The sequence below is a fragment of the Pseudochaenichthys georgianus genome, chromosome 5 (genome assembly GCF_902827115.2).
Source record: "Pseudochaenichthys georgianus chromosome 5, fPseGeo1.2, whole genome shotgun sequence".
Lineage (NCBI taxonomy): Eukaryota > Metazoa > Chordata > Actinopteri > Perciformes > Channichthyidae > Pseudochaenichthys > Pseudochaenichthys georgianus.
This window is the reverse complement of record NC_047507.1, coordinates 42,629,601-42,648,312: the sequence shown is the minus strand read 5'-3', so window position 1 is coordinate 42,648,312 and position 18,712 is coordinate 42,629,601. Positions and strand designations below refer to the sequence as shown.

The 18,712-nt window shown below is 43.2% G+C and overlaps 1 protein-coding gene across 1 annotated transcript; it reads right to left on the bottom strand.

Annotated features, from left to right (window-relative positions):
• Positions 1-3,063: 3,063 nt before the first annotated feature.
• zc3h11a (zinc finger CCCH-type containing 11A) lies at positions 3,064-17,368 on the bottom strand. The gene is given in 18 exon segments (XM_034082389.2): positions 3,064-4,301; positions 4,790-4,971; positions 7,660-7,832; positions 8,611-9,154; positions 9,237-9,295; positions 9,433-9,951; positions 10,061-10,120; positions 10,296-10,385; positions 10,457-10,534; positions 11,049-11,219; positions 12,156-12,221; positions 12,331-12,457; positions 12,459-12,514; positions 13,147-13,270; positions 14,702-14,821; positions 14,918-15,026; positions 15,662-15,725; positions 17,231-17,368. Coding segments are annotated over 16 exon segments (2,637 nt in total). The 5' UTR covers positions 14,972-15,026; positions 15,662-15,725; positions 17,231-17,368; the 3' UTR covers positions 3,064-4,087.
• Positions 17,369-18,712: the final 1,344 nt, after the last annotated feature.

The following is an 18,712-nucleotide window of genomic DNA, read 5'->3' as shown; positions in this document are numbered from 1 at the left end:
GGCCGCGGCGCGTTTACACACGGCCTGCAGGTCCATGCTCAGACAGGGCGAAGCTGGTGTGCTATCGCCCCGGAGAGCAGCCCTCGCTCCAGGCTTTGCAGCCTGAGCCGATGACATGAAGATGTCCTCTTCATGTTCATCTGACTCGGACAGGAGGAACGCCAAGGCGTCCTCATCGTAGTCCAGCTCGAGGACATCCTCCGCGGGTGAGACCATGGTGAGGTCTAACTGGTAGCCCCAGCTCGGTAAAGCGTGGGGTCCCGTTCCCGCGTGTCTTGCCTTCACCGGCTCCCGGCCTGCCAGGGCGCGGGATTCCGGTTCTGCAGCCATCGCAGATAATGAGCCCCAGACCGACACCTTTATAAACCAAAGAGTAACCGCCCTTACGGGACGCTGTAATAAGTAAAGCGAACGCACCCGCAAGGACACCTGGCCTCCTATTGGTTGAGGGATTTTGACAGGATTGTTGCACAAAAGTTTCGAGCGCGCACAGAATAAATCTGAGAGCAGAACAAATCTGTAAACAGCAATATATCTGAGTGCAAGCGTACAGTTTGAGCACAAGCAGAGCAAATCTAAGTGCAAGCAGGCACTATTTGAGTGCGAGGGCACTATTTGAGTGCGAGGACAGGGTTTGAGAGAAATAAATACATAAAGTATGCTCTCAAATTTAAATACCACGCTCTTGAATAAAGATGGGGAATAAGATGCGGATGGCAAAAATAGCCGAGAAGGTCCGTCAGGAGAGAGAGCGCGTCAGAGAGCAGAACCAGCAGGAGCGCATGGAGAGGAAGAATCATATCCCGAAGAGAAAGAAAGGGAAGCTTCTTTCTGACTACACGCCCCCCCCTGAGGAAACCATGCTGCACAAGGGGAAGCAGAAACCTTGTAGGGAAGCCAAGATTTCCAAGACACTGTGCTTCCAGGGGAGAGGGGTAAGGAAATGTCACGGAGGTGATCTCTGGGCTCATAGATCTCGGCCTCCGTTACGGGTTGTTTAGTTTTTTGTTGTTAAAGTGTTCCCCTTTCCCCATGTCTGTCGTTGATTGTGTGCACCTGGTGCCCTGTGTTGTCTCCTCCCCCCTCACCTGTGTCCTGTTGGGTTGGGCATTTAGGCTCTGGGGTTTTGCTGTTAGAGAGGCAGGTAGTGTGTGTGAGATCCTTGTGGCTGCAGGCTGTGCTGTGCTCAAGGAAACAACAGCAGGATTAAGGCTGTGTGTGTATTGTGTTCATGCTGTAATAAATGCCCACACCGGGTTGTATTTTGGACGTTCTGCCTCTGCCTCCTTGCTTGGTCGGGCCGCTCAATTGTCAGCTTCACGGAATATTTTTCTTAGCGGATGCATGTCAATTTAAATCAATACATACAACTATTTTTTAAATCAATAAAAGCATTTTCTAAATCCATAAAAGCATTTAAATTAATAATGACCGCGTCGCTGCACATTATCCCTTACTGTACATATGATTATATAGTCATTATTCATTTGTTTTAAAGCAGGAGGAGCAAACGCTTGCCTCGGGGAGGGAGAAAAATAGCCAAAGCGGAGAATAAACAGAAGGGAAGTCTTCTTCGCTGCTTTTGTGGCAGACTACAGCACCACTTACAGGCCTGGCATATGTACTACAGCGTCTCCAGCGCTTTCGAGCAGCAATGGCCAGCCGTGGCCCAACCTCTCATTCCCCTGATAGGTGGAGAGTTGACCAATAGCCGTAGCACCACCGTCCTGACGTCAGGACAGTTGCAGACCCTTTTTTAGAGATTTGGGTATGGAGGAAAAGAGAGAGGGTTGTGTTTTCTGACACTTGGTGAGTTCCCTGGAACACCGGGGACACATATTCATGTATAAAAGACGTACAAAAGTGCATTTTGCATGATCGGTCCCCTATAAGGTTTTTGTTAAAGGTCACATGTCATGGCCATTTCCACTGATCATAATTCCATTGTTGTGGTATACTAGAATAGATTTATACTGTGCAATTTTCCAAACTCACATTGGTTTCTCATACAGGATCTCTGTAAAATGTGTGTATTCAGCAGTATTCACTCTCTCTACTAAACGGCTTGTTGCAGCTCTTCCCCCCCCCAGTGGCGGCGCCAGAGATTTTCTCTAGGGGGTGCTGTGGGGTAGCTTGACGTTTCATAGAGGGTGCTCAAACATTAAGGGTTTCCCATTAATGCACCAGCGCTACAGTTAAATGTTCTACTGCAACACTCCCCACACGCACAGATTGGTCGGGACGTTGTGAATCGCGCTGAGCTCCGTGGAGGTGTGATTTCCTTGTTTAGCGATACACAGCGAAACACAGCCAAACTCACCCCGAGCACACACAAAGTCACAGCGGAAGTAAAAACAATAAGTGTGGCTTGATATTGAGTAAGAAAAAGGTTGATAAACGCTGTGAGAATGGGTCTGCAGAGAGAATTTTGCCGCGATCCCAACTGTCTGTTATCAGCCTGCAGCCAGGGAGGAGAGATCAGCAGAGCTGCCTGCACTGGAGTATGTGAGGAAGTCCGTGGATTGGTCAATTTGGACCAATCAGCGGGGGCTTAACGTAACGGCTCCACGGATTGGTCCATTTCGTTCCGGGGACGACATGACATGATGTCCCCGGAAGAATCAAATGGACAGTGACGTATCTCCAGCGAGGCGTTTTGGGGAGGTATTTTCTGTGTTAAGAGTTTTACTCGCAACCTGGTGTACTTTGAGGGTTTTGACTCTGCACACCGTTTACATGCATAAAAACCTTCATAACACACAAGGGGACAAACATGAGACTCTGGTGTGGAGTGTAGGTGGACAGAAAAGAGAAACACATCCATTAAAGCATCGGATTAGCAGTCATCAGTACAATATTTTTAACACCATTACTTATATTGTGGTTTGTAATCTCAAATGTATACCTTTTGTTCGGAATTAAATAGACCGACAATAAATGTGGTGTTAAAACACAGATTGAATTAAAAAACTAATTAGTTAAACATGCCATTACACTTGATGTTGATTCCCAAAACCTGGCTTTAAGTATTGAAGGCCTCTTTGAAAATAATCGGTCCAGCTCGTCATTAAAAGCACTTTTTATTTACACAGTAATATGCAGAAGTGATTTAACAGTAAGCTCGTGGGAAAGGGTCATGACAGAACACACGCGTATTAAGACTAAAAAACACGTTGAACTTTTCTCACATCACATTAATAAGCCAATGCAAACAGAAAAGAGAAAATAAAACTAAAGACCGCATTGTTGAACTCAAATACACTGTCATATTGGGAACATACAAACATCAGAATCAGTCCCTGAGGTGTTCTTTAACAAAGCCCAGAGAGCACTTTAATTCACACTTTTATCCCAGAATAAATGTTTTAAAGGTATTTCCACTGAATAAAAATACATTTCAGTCAAACATTATAAAAACGCTAAAGAGCATCCACTGGCAGAAGGTGCACTCCAAAGGATCTGCGTGGAACATCTATGAACACACACCTGTTGCAGATTAACTGAGTATCTTCCTCACAGGCTTTGATGACACAGGGTTCATTGTTAAATTAAAATTAATACATTTAAATGTCATAATCTGGGAAAAGAAAAAAAGAAACATTGGGGGAAGGCTACTTTGAGGGCAGCAGTATTCATTATTCACATTGCTCTTCCCTTGGCATACACAGTACACAGATGTGATCCCCTCTAAAAGAACACATTCGTCATTCCTACAATGTAACATCATCCAGGATCGCTGACAAACTGATGTTATTCACAACATCTCCCAGAGCCAACCTTTTTCAATTTCTCTTTCCAAGAGCTGAAAAGTTTAACAATGATCATGAACTGACATGATGAAGAAAGAGTCAAAGCTCTGCACAATAACCCTGGTGTAAGCAGATGATCATATTGGCTGGAAATGACAAAGGAGATTTCAAAGGTAAAAATCAATATGAACCTAAAGCTTAAAACAAGTTCAACCTTTCAGGGAAAACGTCTTCCTTTTTTAAAAATGGTAGATATGGTGATGTCTTCACTTCTTGAAAACAAGACATGGTTGTGAGCAAGAAGTCGGGGCAGGGGGTTGATTGTGCTTGACTGACCCTCAACTGTCAATCATCTCTGAGAGTTCCTGCAGCAGGTCGTCCTCTTCGATGCCAGGGTCCATGTCTCCCTCCAGATGGTCGTCGGTAAACTCGTTTATCAGCTCCTCAAAGTCATCCACGGCGGAGGTGGAGACGGCAGTGCTGGAGGTGGAGGTGGTGCGGGCTGCACTCAGTCTCCGTGACTTTGGCTGTGTGGGGGACTTCAGGACGGGGCTGAAGGTACAGAGAGGCCTGTTATTCATGTCATAACCAACAATGCTGCATTCATGTCATATGCGGGGGGGGAAATAATCATCTACAATTTTCAATGGGATTGTCAGTTAAAAATGGGCAAGGATACAATATTTATGACTGAAATACATTACTTAATAGAAATTGACTAATTACTTATTGTGTTATTTGGAAAAGTTGTCAAAAACGTTTGACATTTTGTTGCCTTATGAGAGCATTAACCACTGATGTATTTGTTAAATAAAATGCTCTGTAATGTAGCAGACTGGACTGGTTGCTCTTAATCAGAATGTCACACCCCTCACTTTAGGAGAGATAAAATACTCAAATGTACGTGAATACAAGTTGTAAATAAAGTTGTTATCACAGTTAAAAATGGTTCCTATAATGTTAATACTATAATATCGCTTCTGACGCTTGCCCACAGACATTTGCTTGGTGAAGTCTTACACTACCAGTCTGAGTTTTACCTTTGGGGGACGGTACAGGCGTCTCTGACAGCCTGTGGGGTCTCTTGGCTCTGTGTGAACACTGGGACAGTCTGGAGCTCCTCTGTCAGGGGGCTGCAGCCCGACCCCAAGTCTAGTAGGGTGCTGGGACTGCGGGGGACAGCAGCGCTCAGCTGAGCCTCTGCATTGGACTGAGGGGACTCCTGAAAATGGATCAAAAGTAACCATAGGTCAGTACATGCTAGGGCTGTGCAATTTAAATCGATCTTGCGATATATATCGATATTTAGTTTTCCGAGAAAGTATCGATATTTCAGCCGCGGGTATCGATACATTAAGTCTGATAACTGTGTTCGTTATACTCGCGTCCAGGAGAGAAGCTTTAAAAAGGAGACTAATTGAGTCTCTGAGAATGTTCAAATGTATACTTTAATTAATAAAAAGCGCGGTAATGTTACAAGCAGAAGATGGGTCAGTCAGAAAAACAGCTGTGTTCTGGCTCTCGTGAGCGAAGGGAAGAGAGCGAGCTCCACCTTTCCAGCTGTTAAATACCCTCTGCTGAATCCTCCCTGTGGGCCGGTTGGCGCTGCTGGGGGCCGGCCCTCCACGTCTCCAATGTTCGTTGTTGCGCATTACAGAGGATTCAGACATTGCACATTAAATATATAACTAAACACGCCTTTTCTCCTCCTTATCTCTTTCATGACTTTTCATTTAATACATTTTAAACGCTGTAATCAATACTCCAAAAATACCTCACGGCTGGTATCATTTCCGGTAGTTCCGAATGTTGTCTCATGCTACCCACGTCTGTAAACAAACGTATTCAAATAAACTGTACCTTCATTTAATATTCAGCAATAATAATATCTCGACGTCTATAGTTGTAGTGTTGAAATCAGTAGGTTTCGGTGTGCAACACTCCGTGTCATATCGCTACTAAATTCACCTCTATAGGGAATGGTATATTAGCCACATGCTAAATGCTAACCGGAGATGAAGGATTTTCAGAATAAAAGCTCAACAACTGATTGTGCACAACAACTTCTGGTTTTTCAGTATAAAACAGCATTTAAACTGACGGTATGTTTATGGTACTTTATGCCATCAAAACATTGATTTTAATTTCTAACAAGTCCCATTCAAATCCCCCGTGTTCCGCCACCTGCTGCACCTTTTCATTCTCCATTGTCCATTGTGATACTGCACTTTATGTACTGACGTTTCAAAGGCTTGTAAGCTACAGTTTGCACTGTTTCAATAAATGAAACTAATTTTCTCACCACATCTTTTGATTCATTTTGTCCAGCATTTGCAAGCTGGAGACTCTCTGTCAGAGCCATATATTGTATAATTGATGCTTTCAGTTTTCAGTTGAATTAATTCAATCCAAGTCAATGGAACACTCACAAGATGTCACCAAAATCACACTGTCCCTTTAAAATCTTTCAGAAAATGATATAAGTGTATCGAATTATATCGAATCGTATCGTTGGCTGAATATCGTGATATATATCGTATCGTTGGCTGAATATCGTGTATCGTATCGTGAGATTAGTGTATCGCCACAGCCCTAGTACATGCACAAGGTTGTTTAGATTTCCCAACATACTGACATCACACAGTAACTAGGGGTGTAACGGTATCCGTCACGGTTCGGACGGCACATGCAATCACACGACGAATACGCCTTTTTTGTACGAGTGAGAAAAAGGTCTGTCATTCAGGGCAGTATCCACTACACTATTTATAATCCAGGGGGCGGTATTGCGCCTAAAAGCTGTTTGCCAGCCGCCCTTAAACAACAAATGAAGAAGAAGAAGAAAACACAACAAAACGAACAAAATACAAGAAGAAAAAAGTTAGTATGGTGAGTTCAGATAACACACAGGATCTAGAAGAACCACCTGCTTCTTTGAAATCAGCTGTGTGGGAACATTTCGGCTGGTGGACGGTGTGTCGGCGTGGCACGACAGCGGTGCAGTATGCTAATGATAACACACGCCAAACATGCTAAATCATATCAGAAGGCATCACCCAGATTTGCCAATCACCGGAGCCCGGCAAAAGACAACAGCTGTTCAACAGCTGATCCCCGCTGTTTTTAAGAAGCCAAGAGACATGAGAGACGGAAGCCTTTGGCATATGATGTTCAACGGCTATGCTGCGCCCTTATGCAATAGTGGAGGACCCCGGCTTTTATTGATTGTGATTGAAAGTGATTGAAACACTATCTTATTATTTATTTGTAATATTTTCAAGACATTCTTTTTAGTTTTACAGCTTATTGAACCTTTTTGTTTGACATCAGCCATTATAGATAATCTGGCCATCTGAGTGTGTATGGTTTGTTTTTAACAGTGTAATACAGTTAATTATTCAAAATGTTAGAGTTCCTTATTTTTAAACTTAAACTTGCACTACTGTTCAAAATAAATAAAAAACAAATCTGGAATTATGCATTTGGGACTTTCTTTGCTTTTTCTTGTTGTACCGAACCCGTACCGAAGCGTGACCCCCAGACCGAGGCACGAACCGAACCGTCAATGCTGTGAACCGTTACACCCCTACTAGTAACTGTAATTCTTTTCCCCTTAAACGTCAATAACAAAGCCGAATAAAAGAAAAAGGACCAGATATACCAGAGACCATTATTAAGACCAACACTGTATATGGGTATAGCAAATCACTTGATAAGAAGAAATGCATAAATAAAATGCAAGTATTACAAATAACTTATATAAATACGTGAATAAAAAAGATGAATGCGAATAAAAATACATGAGGAAATATATAGGAATACAAAAGCAAAAATGGAACATGCCAAATCAAATTCTTTAAGATACATTATGGCTATAGAAACTAGTTACTGGCACAGCGTGTACACCTACCTGTCTGTCTCGGCATGCTGTCTCCTGCCGGGGCCCCTCCTGCACTGCGGGGCCGCTGTTCAGGGGTTTAACAGCAGCAACAGCAGAGCGCTGCGCCCCCCTTCTCTTCTGGCCTGGTTTCAGCTGCACTGCAGGCTTCATGACAGACGGCTTCACATTCAGCTTTGGCCTCACTGAAAGGGAGAACAAAGTTGAAATGATTAATATACATACTTCCAGTCACAGTGCTTTGTAGCCCTTTCCACCTGTGCAGAGGATGCTCTTGTCTACGAACCCTGTTTGAGGTCCAGCTATTCCATGACCAAACCACCAGGTTCCTTCAAATCCCATTCCACAATTAAGCTGTCATGTCTGACCCCGGGATTCCACCGGGTCCGTCTGCGGCGCGTTACGACCTCCGACCTCGCTATGCAACGCCTCGCGTCAAAAATAGACCAGCCGCCTGTTTCTAGCGGAGCCCAGCGCCGAGACGCTTCTGGTGGAAACACACGCATCGAGTGGCCACGGTCGAGGTGAGCGCCGCGGCGCAGACGTAACGCGGCGCAGAATACAATACCCGGTAGAATACAGGGGTTAGGTGGGTTCCTGTTGTGGCAAAGTTGATCTTCATATGAAGTAAAGTATAAATGTATTATTTTATTGTCGTTTGGTATCTTCAAAGGCCTCAGAATCTTTCACACTTACGTGAGGGGACTGGTTGTCTGTGTGAGTTAAGCCAAGATGAAGATCTGTCTGAAGCAATGGTTACAAATAGTAACGATGGGATCAAACTGAATAAGCTTAAATAAATCAGATATTACTTTGATATGACTGAATCCAAGCTGCCCGAGACCTTCTCTGTGTGAAGTGTTATTCTAATATTTAAGGAAAGATCACTGAGGCTCAACAAGCTCTGAAGCTCAAGCAGAAACATGGCTGCAAAAGGAAGTATTACAGTTCAAGATAAAATACCTTTCGTGTTTGCAGTGTGTTCTGGGGATTTCTGATAATTGTTCAGTGTTATATCAGAAGTAGCACCCTGCGGAGCCGCTCTGGCCTGCCTGGCTAGCGGAAGTGAAGTGGGACTCCTGGTGTTTTTGTCTGGGACCTCCCTGGAGCTGCCGGGGCTCTGCGAGTCACACTTGGTCTCAGCTTGCAGTGGAGAAGAGCTCTTCTTCGCAGGGCTTGAGGATGCAGTTGTAACGGCAGCAGGTCTTATACGAGGAGGCGAGCTGCTCAGAGGGGAAGCAGCCTTGGAATTGAGAGGGATCGGTTTACTAACAGGGAGCTTTTGGGTCGAAGGGGTAGAGTCAGGGGGTGAAGAGCCTTGGTATGTGACAGTGACCTTAGCAGGAACCGTCCTTTTCGAGGCTCCTTCAGCGGTTTGTTTCTGAGAAGGCTCTGCTTCAGCCAAGCCTTTGGCTTGCTCCTCCATTTCCTGCTTGCGAAGGCGCTTCTCCCGCATGATCTCCTCAAAGGTCTTGACCTTGAGATTGTTACTGGTGGCATCACTGGCCTAGAGACAAACAGGAAATAACCGTCAGGTGGAGTTGTCACAGAATAACAAGCAGCCATAGCCAGCACTGCAGAGTCTGTACCTCAGGAGCAGCCGTCTTCTGGGTCACTTGGTCGCTCTGCTCTGCGGTCCCGTTGCCTGCTGAGTTCAACACAATGTACATTTTAGAAATACAGAACTGTGTAAAACGAGCGATAGCAAATGCGTTAATCAGTTTCAGCAGTAGGTATGATCAACAGTTGTCTTCTGCTAAAGGATAAATGTGTGTGCCTTCTCACTTTGCCGAGCCGGTTTCTTGATGCCCCTCGAGGCCAGGCGAGGCTTTTTAGCATCAGTCTCTTCAGAATCAGAGCTCTTCTTGTTCTCAGCCTCCAGGCACTGCGGAGCTGGACTCCTGCCGGCCTTCTCCATGCGGATCTCCTCCAGAGTCTTCACTCCCAGCTCCCCCAGGTTTGCTGCCTCCGGACTAGCAGCCACAGTGTCAGACGGCCCCTGGCTCCTGCCTGCAGCTTTCTCTCCACTGAGCCTGGCCTTCTTGAGGGTGGGGCTCTGATCCTGGTCCTCCTGCCTTTTCTTCTTTGCATGCAGGATCTCAGAGAAGGTTTTGATGTGGCTAATGGGATCCTTTTTGACGGTGATAGCTCGCTTAGCACTCTTGGTCGGTTTGGGTATGTCGGTTTCAGGATGGGCTTTGCGGCTCTGGGAGGGAGATTTTCCCGCCTTCTCCTGTCTGATTTCCTCCAGAGTTTTGATGCGGATCTGCTCAGAAGCTTTCCTTGGCTCCACGTTGGTCTCAGCTGGAGGGACGGTTAGAGGACAATGAAAACTATGTATTTATCAATATTCATAATTCATTCCTTTCCAAACTAAATGATAAACAGTTGTAGCTTTATATATTCTTCTTACCTGGTTTGGTGGGGGAAACAGACCCGGGCAATCCAAGTCTGTCTTTAATTGGCTTCAAAGCTGTACAAGCAGAAGAAAGTAAATGTTGAAACATACATTTTTCATTCTGTTTGTACAAACATACGAGTCACATTAGTGCTTTGCCCAAAGATAGATCGTCAGCATGCTTTGGAGTCAAATGCTACAGGTGGTGTTTTAGGTTATATCTACTTTTTGATGTGACCTGAACACTAACCTTTCTGAGGGGGCTCTTCCTCATCCACAATTCTTCCCAGACGCCCAGCCAGCCCTCTTCTCAGTGGAACACCATCTCCATTGTTCATATCTACAGCGAGAACAAGTCATGAGCATCATCGGCACTTCATCTGTTGAGGTGTGCAACAAGAGGGCACCTACCGCTGTTGGGCATCTTCTTCCCAAGCCTTTCAGCCACACTACCTCTGGCTCTCCCACTTTCTTGAAAGAGAAGTGGGCCTAAAAGAGAGGGACCATGTGCTGTTTAGAACAGAGTGATATTGACTTTACTTCCAGTTAGAACTCCAGAGTAACCGTTATTATTCTGTGAGTTCATTTCAAACATTATTAATAGTAAACCAATGTTACAGAGCCAAGTACGATTTTGCTTACAGCAACCATGAGCAATATATTTGGAGGGGATAAGGTCAAAAACAATCCTGGGCCTATTATGTCTAATGTATCACTCAATATCAATATTACATTTGTTTTGTCCAACAAATACAATAATACTAAACATTCAAACGAGCCTCGAAGGTGTCTGGATTGTGTTGTTTTTAGCACTGATTTTTCTTAAGAACTGATCATACATAAAAAGGTTTATGTCATTAGTGTTTTTGTGATCTAATTCATATTCATTTCACAAAATTCACATTTGACCATATCTTCAGAGCAAATATAAAATGCGTGAATCTGGAAGCAGGAATGATGCAGAGTTGGATACCCCAACACCTGAAATGCTGACAATGTTTACCTTCTCCAGTCTCAAAGAGGGCTGGTCGGAAGAACGACTGGATGTTTTCTTTCTCTCCGTTGGACGAAGTGTCAGCGCGCTGGATGGGGTAACCAGTTCTCTTCATGCTGGCCTTCAGGGCCTTCCTGAGCCGAATCTCCTCCAAGGTGCTCACTCCAAAGTTCAGTGAGTCTAGTGTGAAGACAACATTACACCATCAAATCACAATCATTCCTTAAAGGTCCCGTGTCACGGCCATCTCCACTGATCATAGTTCCATTGTGAGGTCGACTAGAATAGATTCACATTTTCACATTGTTCAATGTTCCAAACTCTCATTGGTTTCTCACAGCATCTCTGTATAGCCTGTGTACTCACTCTCTGTCCTCCACGGCTTGTTGGAGCTCCTGCCCCCCCCCCCCCCCTGTGAGCCTGATGTGTGATTATGTGTTACAGTGGCGTTTGTTAGCAACCAGGAAATGACACCAGTAATGACAAACGGAGGAGAATGCTGCGTGGGGTCTGGGTGCCGTGTGGGCGGGACGTTGCGGGGCTCGCTGCTCCGCCCGTTAAGGCTTGAGGAGCGGACAGTGTGAGCTGGATTACTGGGGTCGTTTCCTGGTTGCTGCGTGGGGTCTGCGAGACAGCAAGACTCCGAGGAACTCAGCCTGAGCACACACATGAGTCTGTGGCGAACTGAGCGGAAATCCACAGAGCCGAGGCTGAGAAAAGATAAGGCTGAGTGTGTGTGTGTGTGTGTGTGTGTGTGTGTGTGTGTGTGTGTTTGTGTGTGTGTGTGTGTGTGTGAGGAGCTCCACGGATTGGTTCATTTGGAGCTGGGTATGGTCACGTCACTTTACTCAGGAAGTAAACAATGTAAAAAGAGAAGTGTCCTACGAGGCGTTCTGGGAGCAGACAGGTCTTCTCTGTGTTAGAGCTTTACTCGCTACAGGCTGCACTTTGAGGGTTTGAGACGCTGCAGAGCGTTCACATGCAGAAGCTACAGAACACAAGGGGACGGGTCAGAACCGGAGAAGCATGACATGGACCTTTACACTCCACACAGATTATGATGTAGCACAGCTTTGTTAACCAATAATGATTCTAACTGTGGTGTGTCAGTCTCACCTGACTTGGATAGTTTTCTAGGAGAGAGGCCAACCCTTCCATCTTCTCCCTCCTCTGAGTACTGGTCTGGAAAAGTAAAGACATGTGATTGATAACGACTGCAGGATATATCCTGTCCCAGAAGGAGGAAAAGAAAAGGGACCAAAAAGCTATTTTGAGATAAAATCAAGCTCACCATCTTCATCCTCGTCATCATCTGCTGGATTAATGACCACGGGTGGGTGTGTGGGGCTTGGTACTGGCTCCTGAGTTTCTGTCTTGATCACGCCTCTGAGCTGGGGATTGGCTGCAGTGGGGAGGGGGGGCAAGTGGCGGGGGAGCTGGTTCCTCATGTGGCTGTTCTTCGGCTTTGTTTAGACCTGAGAGAGAATCAGTTATTATTCATTTTTTCAGTTGAATGTAAAATTGTCTTAAACCACTCAACATTTGTATTCAAATGGTGCGTTCACAGCGGACAAGATGTGCAACAGCTGCCCACTGCTCCTAGTACTAGGATGGGTTAAATGCAGAGGTCCAATTTCACTGTGTGCACGTATTCGTGACCATTAAAGAGGGTTCCATCCTCCAACTCTACCTAAAATGAAAACGAGATAACTGATGCCGTTAGTAAAAGACACAAATGAATGCTTTGGCGAGTGTGCTCACAAAAGGCATGTTGTAAAATGTTGCGTTCTGAATAGAGATCGGATGGATCAGGCTGAGCCAACATAAAGCTGCTCCGCCCACACTCACAGCGTCAGACAGACGTCACTAAAGCAGCGACGGTATTCGCCATGCAATAGACATTCAGTGGTACATTTAGAACCTTTCTCCTGTTTCTGAACAGAGATGATGAACTGTGATGTTTGTGGGCCGTCTCCCAGAGCCACCGGCTGCTGTTTTGGTTTTGTGATTCAACAGCGTCAGTGATGTCTGGCTGATATTCTCACCGCCTCATCGCATCCGGTGTGAACGCACCTTTGGTGTGTTTGTTAAAGACAAGTAAACTCACTTTTGTCCGGTGGGACAAACATGCCCTCGATGTAGCGCGGCCTGTCATGGAAGAAGGCGCAGTGTGGCTTCTGGCAGCCGGCTGACTGGCTCTCCCAATAACAAGGTATCTCCTTCCGGTTTTTCTGTTTCAATTAAAAAGGTTAGCAACATGTTGATTAAATCACATCTCAATCCGACGCATGTCCATAATGTTGCCATTATTATATTTGCATTATATAATTGTGTCTTTGCACTTCCTTTGTAGAGCGGCAGTACTACAGCTAGCCAGCTTATCCAAAGTAATTATTTTTAAGCTTCGATCTAGAGCCACCAATTTAGCAATAGTAAACGATAGCTAGCTATTTTGTTTCTGATAGCAAAATAGTGATTAAAAAGAGAAGATTAAAAGTGTGTGGCCTTTGACTTTGGCCTGCAAAGGTGTGGTTATGACTCTGATGTGTAGGAGGAAGAGCCATATTACATAAGCCTCATCTTCAAGGCACACCTTCAGATGTAATGCAGGTTTTAGAAATGTGGTTTTACTGCACTCACATGAAAATCACATGAAGCTTCCCAACAAAATGCTAACATTTATTTATTTTTCATTAAAATAATGATCGATGCAGGTTAATAGTAATGCAGATATTTAATGGACCTTGTTTATTGTAATACTGCACACTGACGAGCGTGTTGTGTGATGACTTCACAGTTCAATTAGTGTTCAGGTAAACTCAGGTTTACAGGGAGACTATTGGACTATTTCCACTACAGCGCGGTTTAAGCGTGCCGTGCCCGGGCCCGTTTTTGGTTGCGTTTCCACTAGGCGTAGATCCGGCTAGCGGGTACTTTTTCACAGTTTTTCTGGCTCTCCAAAATCGAGGTTCTTTCCGGGCCAACAACCGGGCTGAGTATGCTAAACTAGTGAGAGAATCGCTGGCTTACTACAACAAAAAGAACATATTTGACAGTGATTTAATTGTAATACACGTTTCTAAATGATGCCGAAGTAACAACATACTGATACCGGTTAGTAAAAACCATGAATTAATGCTTTGACAAGTCTGCAGACGTGTTTTCTGAATGGAGATCGGCTAAGCTAACGCAGTATATGCTCCGACCGTCCACACTCACAACAACGGCCTACAGACATAAATAAAGCAGCGACTGTATCCTCCATGACACAGGCAGTCTGTGGTTTGTACTTGTTTAACTTTAGTCTACTTTCTGAACAGATATGAGGAACTGTGGGCTCTGAGGGCTAACAGCTGATGTTGGTTTTGTGTTTCGCATTGAAGATGACGTCACGGCTCCGCCTACACTGCGTTACTATAGTTACTACCCCAGTTCCTAAACTGTAATGGAAACGCAGCATAAAGTGAGCCTGGCCTAACAAGGCCTAACGAGGCCTAGCCATACTGTACTAATTCGAGCGAGGCCCTGCAGTGGAAAAGCGCCATAATTCTACCCTTTTTTGAAGGCCAGTCAAAGGCCAATGAGCCTAGAGAGGGCAAACCTTGAAGGAGACATTACTGAGCTTTCTGAATTATAAAACAATATTTTTAGATGTTTCTTACTGTGATCTCCATGTGGCGAAACTTGCAGACGGTACGGAAACAGCGTCCCTCCTGCCAGAGGTTGCAGACGATCTCACTGCCCATAGCTGCCTCACAGTGTCTGAAGGGGCAGCTGTCTCCCTGGATGATACATGAAACACAGTAAGACCCTACTCTTTTTTTCTGGTTACCAGGCTATGTGTGAAAATGTGAGCTTTGTGCACAAACGTTGCTCACTTTAGTGCAGGTGGAATAGTAAAAGAAGTAGCAGTCATCTCCATGGTTGGTCATAGTAATGCCGGGGACGCCTCGGGTGGTGGAGGTGATAAAGCCAGCAGCTGATTCTCTTCAGGACCAATAAGAAGAAGCACAGAAACCAATCAAAAACAGAGATCCTATCCTACTACATTACATCCATTTACTAAACGTTTGATATCGAGTCTATACATGGCAGATTTCTTCATATTACAAAATAAAATAAATCAAGTAAGCATACCAACTACAAGTTCCTGATTGGACCTTAGTCAAATATCCTAACCGCACAAACATTTCAGGTCTAACACAACCAAATGGGCTTTCTTGTGGCTATCTGAAAGACAAGTGTGACTTATTGTAGTGTTTTCAATGCAAAGTCCTGCGTTATTACATGATGTGAAAAATGGAGGCTCAGGAGAGCAGAAGGTAAGCAATGTCTTTTTAAAGGAGCAGTGTACTTTCATTTAATTATATTACAAATAATGATTTATTAACACATAGCATACAATTGGTAAACTATTAACAAATATGCTTTCTTCTCTGACAACTACTAGACTGCATATGTGGTGAAGCAAACATTATGGTAAAATTATTTAAATCAAAATACATTTATCAGATGACTTTAGTTGGAGTGAGACATTTGAATTAAGCTCACCAGTAACACATGTTTCTCATATTCCTATTCCATCTGTACTTACAAGCCAATTGTGATGTTGCTATAATTACCTGAGGTGGCTGAGAAGTTGTATCCCTCACTGCTGGTGGGGTGTCTCCTTGGTGGTATGGAGTCCTGAAGGAACACTTGATCCGTGAGATAATAGGAAAAGAGGGGTGGCTCGTCCAGAGACACTTGTCTTCCTACGACATCCCTTTTCTGAGACTCTGAGAAATCTTTATCCCGCAAGACTGCTAAGCATAACTGAAGGTGGATGCAATAGAGTCCTTTGGGTACTTTTTTTATTATTTTTTATTAATTGGTGCAGCTAATAAAATAAAGAAATAGGGGGGCATAAACTGCCAGAAAATAAAAAACTTGATCTCCAAAAATGCTTAGCAAAAAAAGTATGGATGGCAGGTGGAAAAACAATCCTCAGCTTCTTCTTGGGGTTGGTGACATTTGGGTGATGGTAATAGAAGAAAAATTGACAGGATATTCAAGCCGTTAGAGATTTTCAACCAAAGCTGAAGGAAAAAAAAAGATCTTCTGCCAATGAATTCTCATGGGGGGAATGCTATCCATATCCAGGGATTCCCGCAAAGAGCCAACAGGATGGATTTAAACCTAAAAAATGAATCAAAAACACTCCCCCAGGGAACTGAAACAAAGTGTTATTAAGAGACAGATAGTTCTTCACAAATACAAAGGTGACAGTTGGACATTTCTGCAAGGAGTGAGACACAATACAATCAATAATGCCTGCAGATGAGTTTAGTTTTAACAAGAGTCCAGGTCAGTCGACAGACTCTATTTGACTAGATTATTAACCCATGTTTATATATTTCAAGTATCGAATTCAGAATAAAGAACAACTGAATATGCCCTTTTCGAGAGTCCAGGCCTGGATTGTTTATTTTCACCAGACATGTAGGCCTCAGTTCGACACTGATAAACCTGAACAACAACTCTGGTTTCCATCTTAAGGAAGAAAAAAACTGCAGCGAAGCTAAATAGTACTTATACGCGATAAACAAAAAATGATTTACAAAGTTACTGACTCAAAATATTATTAAACCAAATAACGGGATTTCTCCTGTAGCCCCAAATTAAAGTATAAGGTCGTGAGTTTAACGTTACATGTAAAGATATCTGAGACCACTAACGTGACCAAGAACAGAGAGAGTTTAAAGTATTTAAATTGAAAGCTTTAAAAAAACAAAACAGTCAAGACAACAATCAGATACTTACTGTTATAATTTAAAAAGTAGCTGTTAGCTGGAGCGAACTACGAACGATTCCCAGCAGAGCAGGAAAGCAATAACGTTACTGTATGAAGGGCAACAAAGACTAATGTTAGATAAAATAGTGGAGTGCATATGACAATGGATTTATGTCTGCTGTTTAACACCCGCCTTAACACCTCTTATATTTGTTTTGTATTTCAATTATATTTTTTTAAGCTTATGCTACATAGCAGAGGCCTACCAAAACCACCACTATCTCGCGACCGTATCGTTAGTGGTGTGTTAGCCTTCGCTAGCTAGTCGTTGTCGGCTTTTTTGTGCCGTGGTATTAACTTTAATAGTACAACACTGAAGTTTAATGAATATCGAAAGAAAGTATGTGGTGTCAATTACCAGTTTCAGGTTTAAAAATATATATTTTAAAAAGTTTGTGTAATGTAGGAAGACCCGTCCCGGTTCGATGCCTAACGACGCCGCACTTTAGACCACAGTAAAATGGCGGCAGCAGGGAACAAGAGGGAGGTCCGTAGACCATAGAGGGGAGGGCATAGGAACACAGCATGGGAAGGGTGGTCCAAACTTCTTCCTTCTTATTTTGGATTCGGTAGACTACTTGACGCTGCAATGGCTGTTGTATGGAAGCAAACAAGAGACAGAAGTATTTTAATTTTATTAGACACCGAATGTATAGCATTGAAAATAATTACTTTGAAAATCATGTAGGCTATCTGAATTGTTTTGCTCCGAATTTACCTATGTGAAATAAAAATGTAAAAATTCAAGTTAAAAAAATTCGAATGTTCAAATTCAGATCCCAAAACTTCAAGTGAAAAACATTTGACGTCAACATTTCGGTGTATAAAATTCGTGAAATAATAAGTATGTGGATCAGTAAACTCACTTCATTTCCCCACGAGTACTCTTGAGCATAGATTATATATAAACACTAGATGACTCACCCGCGCTGCTGGCCATGGAGACCGACGTTTGCCACTTGGCCGCCACCTTGCTACAGGCAGTGCTCTCATTCATAACATTATGGTTTACTATTTAAATAACCATAGCTTGTTCAATTTTCAACCAATTTTCAAACGGTTTGGTTTTTTATAAACATCAAATATGTAGTTATGATACTGCATACTTATAATCATGGACTTTCATATGAAAATAACATTAATCAGATAAAGCAATAGCTACACACACACACACACACACACACACACACACACACACACACACACACACACACACACACACACACACACACACACACACACACACACACACACACACACACACACACACACACACACACACACACACACACACACACACACACGGTATTTATATTAAATATTTGCCGGTGTATATATTTCCATTTATTTATTATATTGTTAATATTTAAAATAAATTATAAAATTAAAATACATTTATATTTTATATATAAAAATCGTTCTCATGTTACCACTCTGTAAGCCAAGAGTTGTTAATTTAGCAATGCCTTAGCTTTAAGAACAGGGACACAACTAATGACAATAGCATATGTTGGTATATTATTTAGATATTCACACCTTTATCAGAAGAACCAAACCAACATAAAATGTGCTCACAGACAGGCCAGTTCTGTCTAATTTATCACAATTATTTTTGACATGAGATCTTCATATCATCCTAGTTTTGTATTTAGTTTCTAGATTTGTAAACAAATCCAGAACCTTTGAAATATGTTATTGAAAAAAGGACCAAGAATAATATAAACTGTACCATGTGTCCTTCTGTAGTCCATTTGTGGTTTGTCTTGTCTCACCCCGGCTGATATATCACAAATCCACTGTTTAAATTGTTCCCTATATTGCCCCTATGCAATATAGGGAA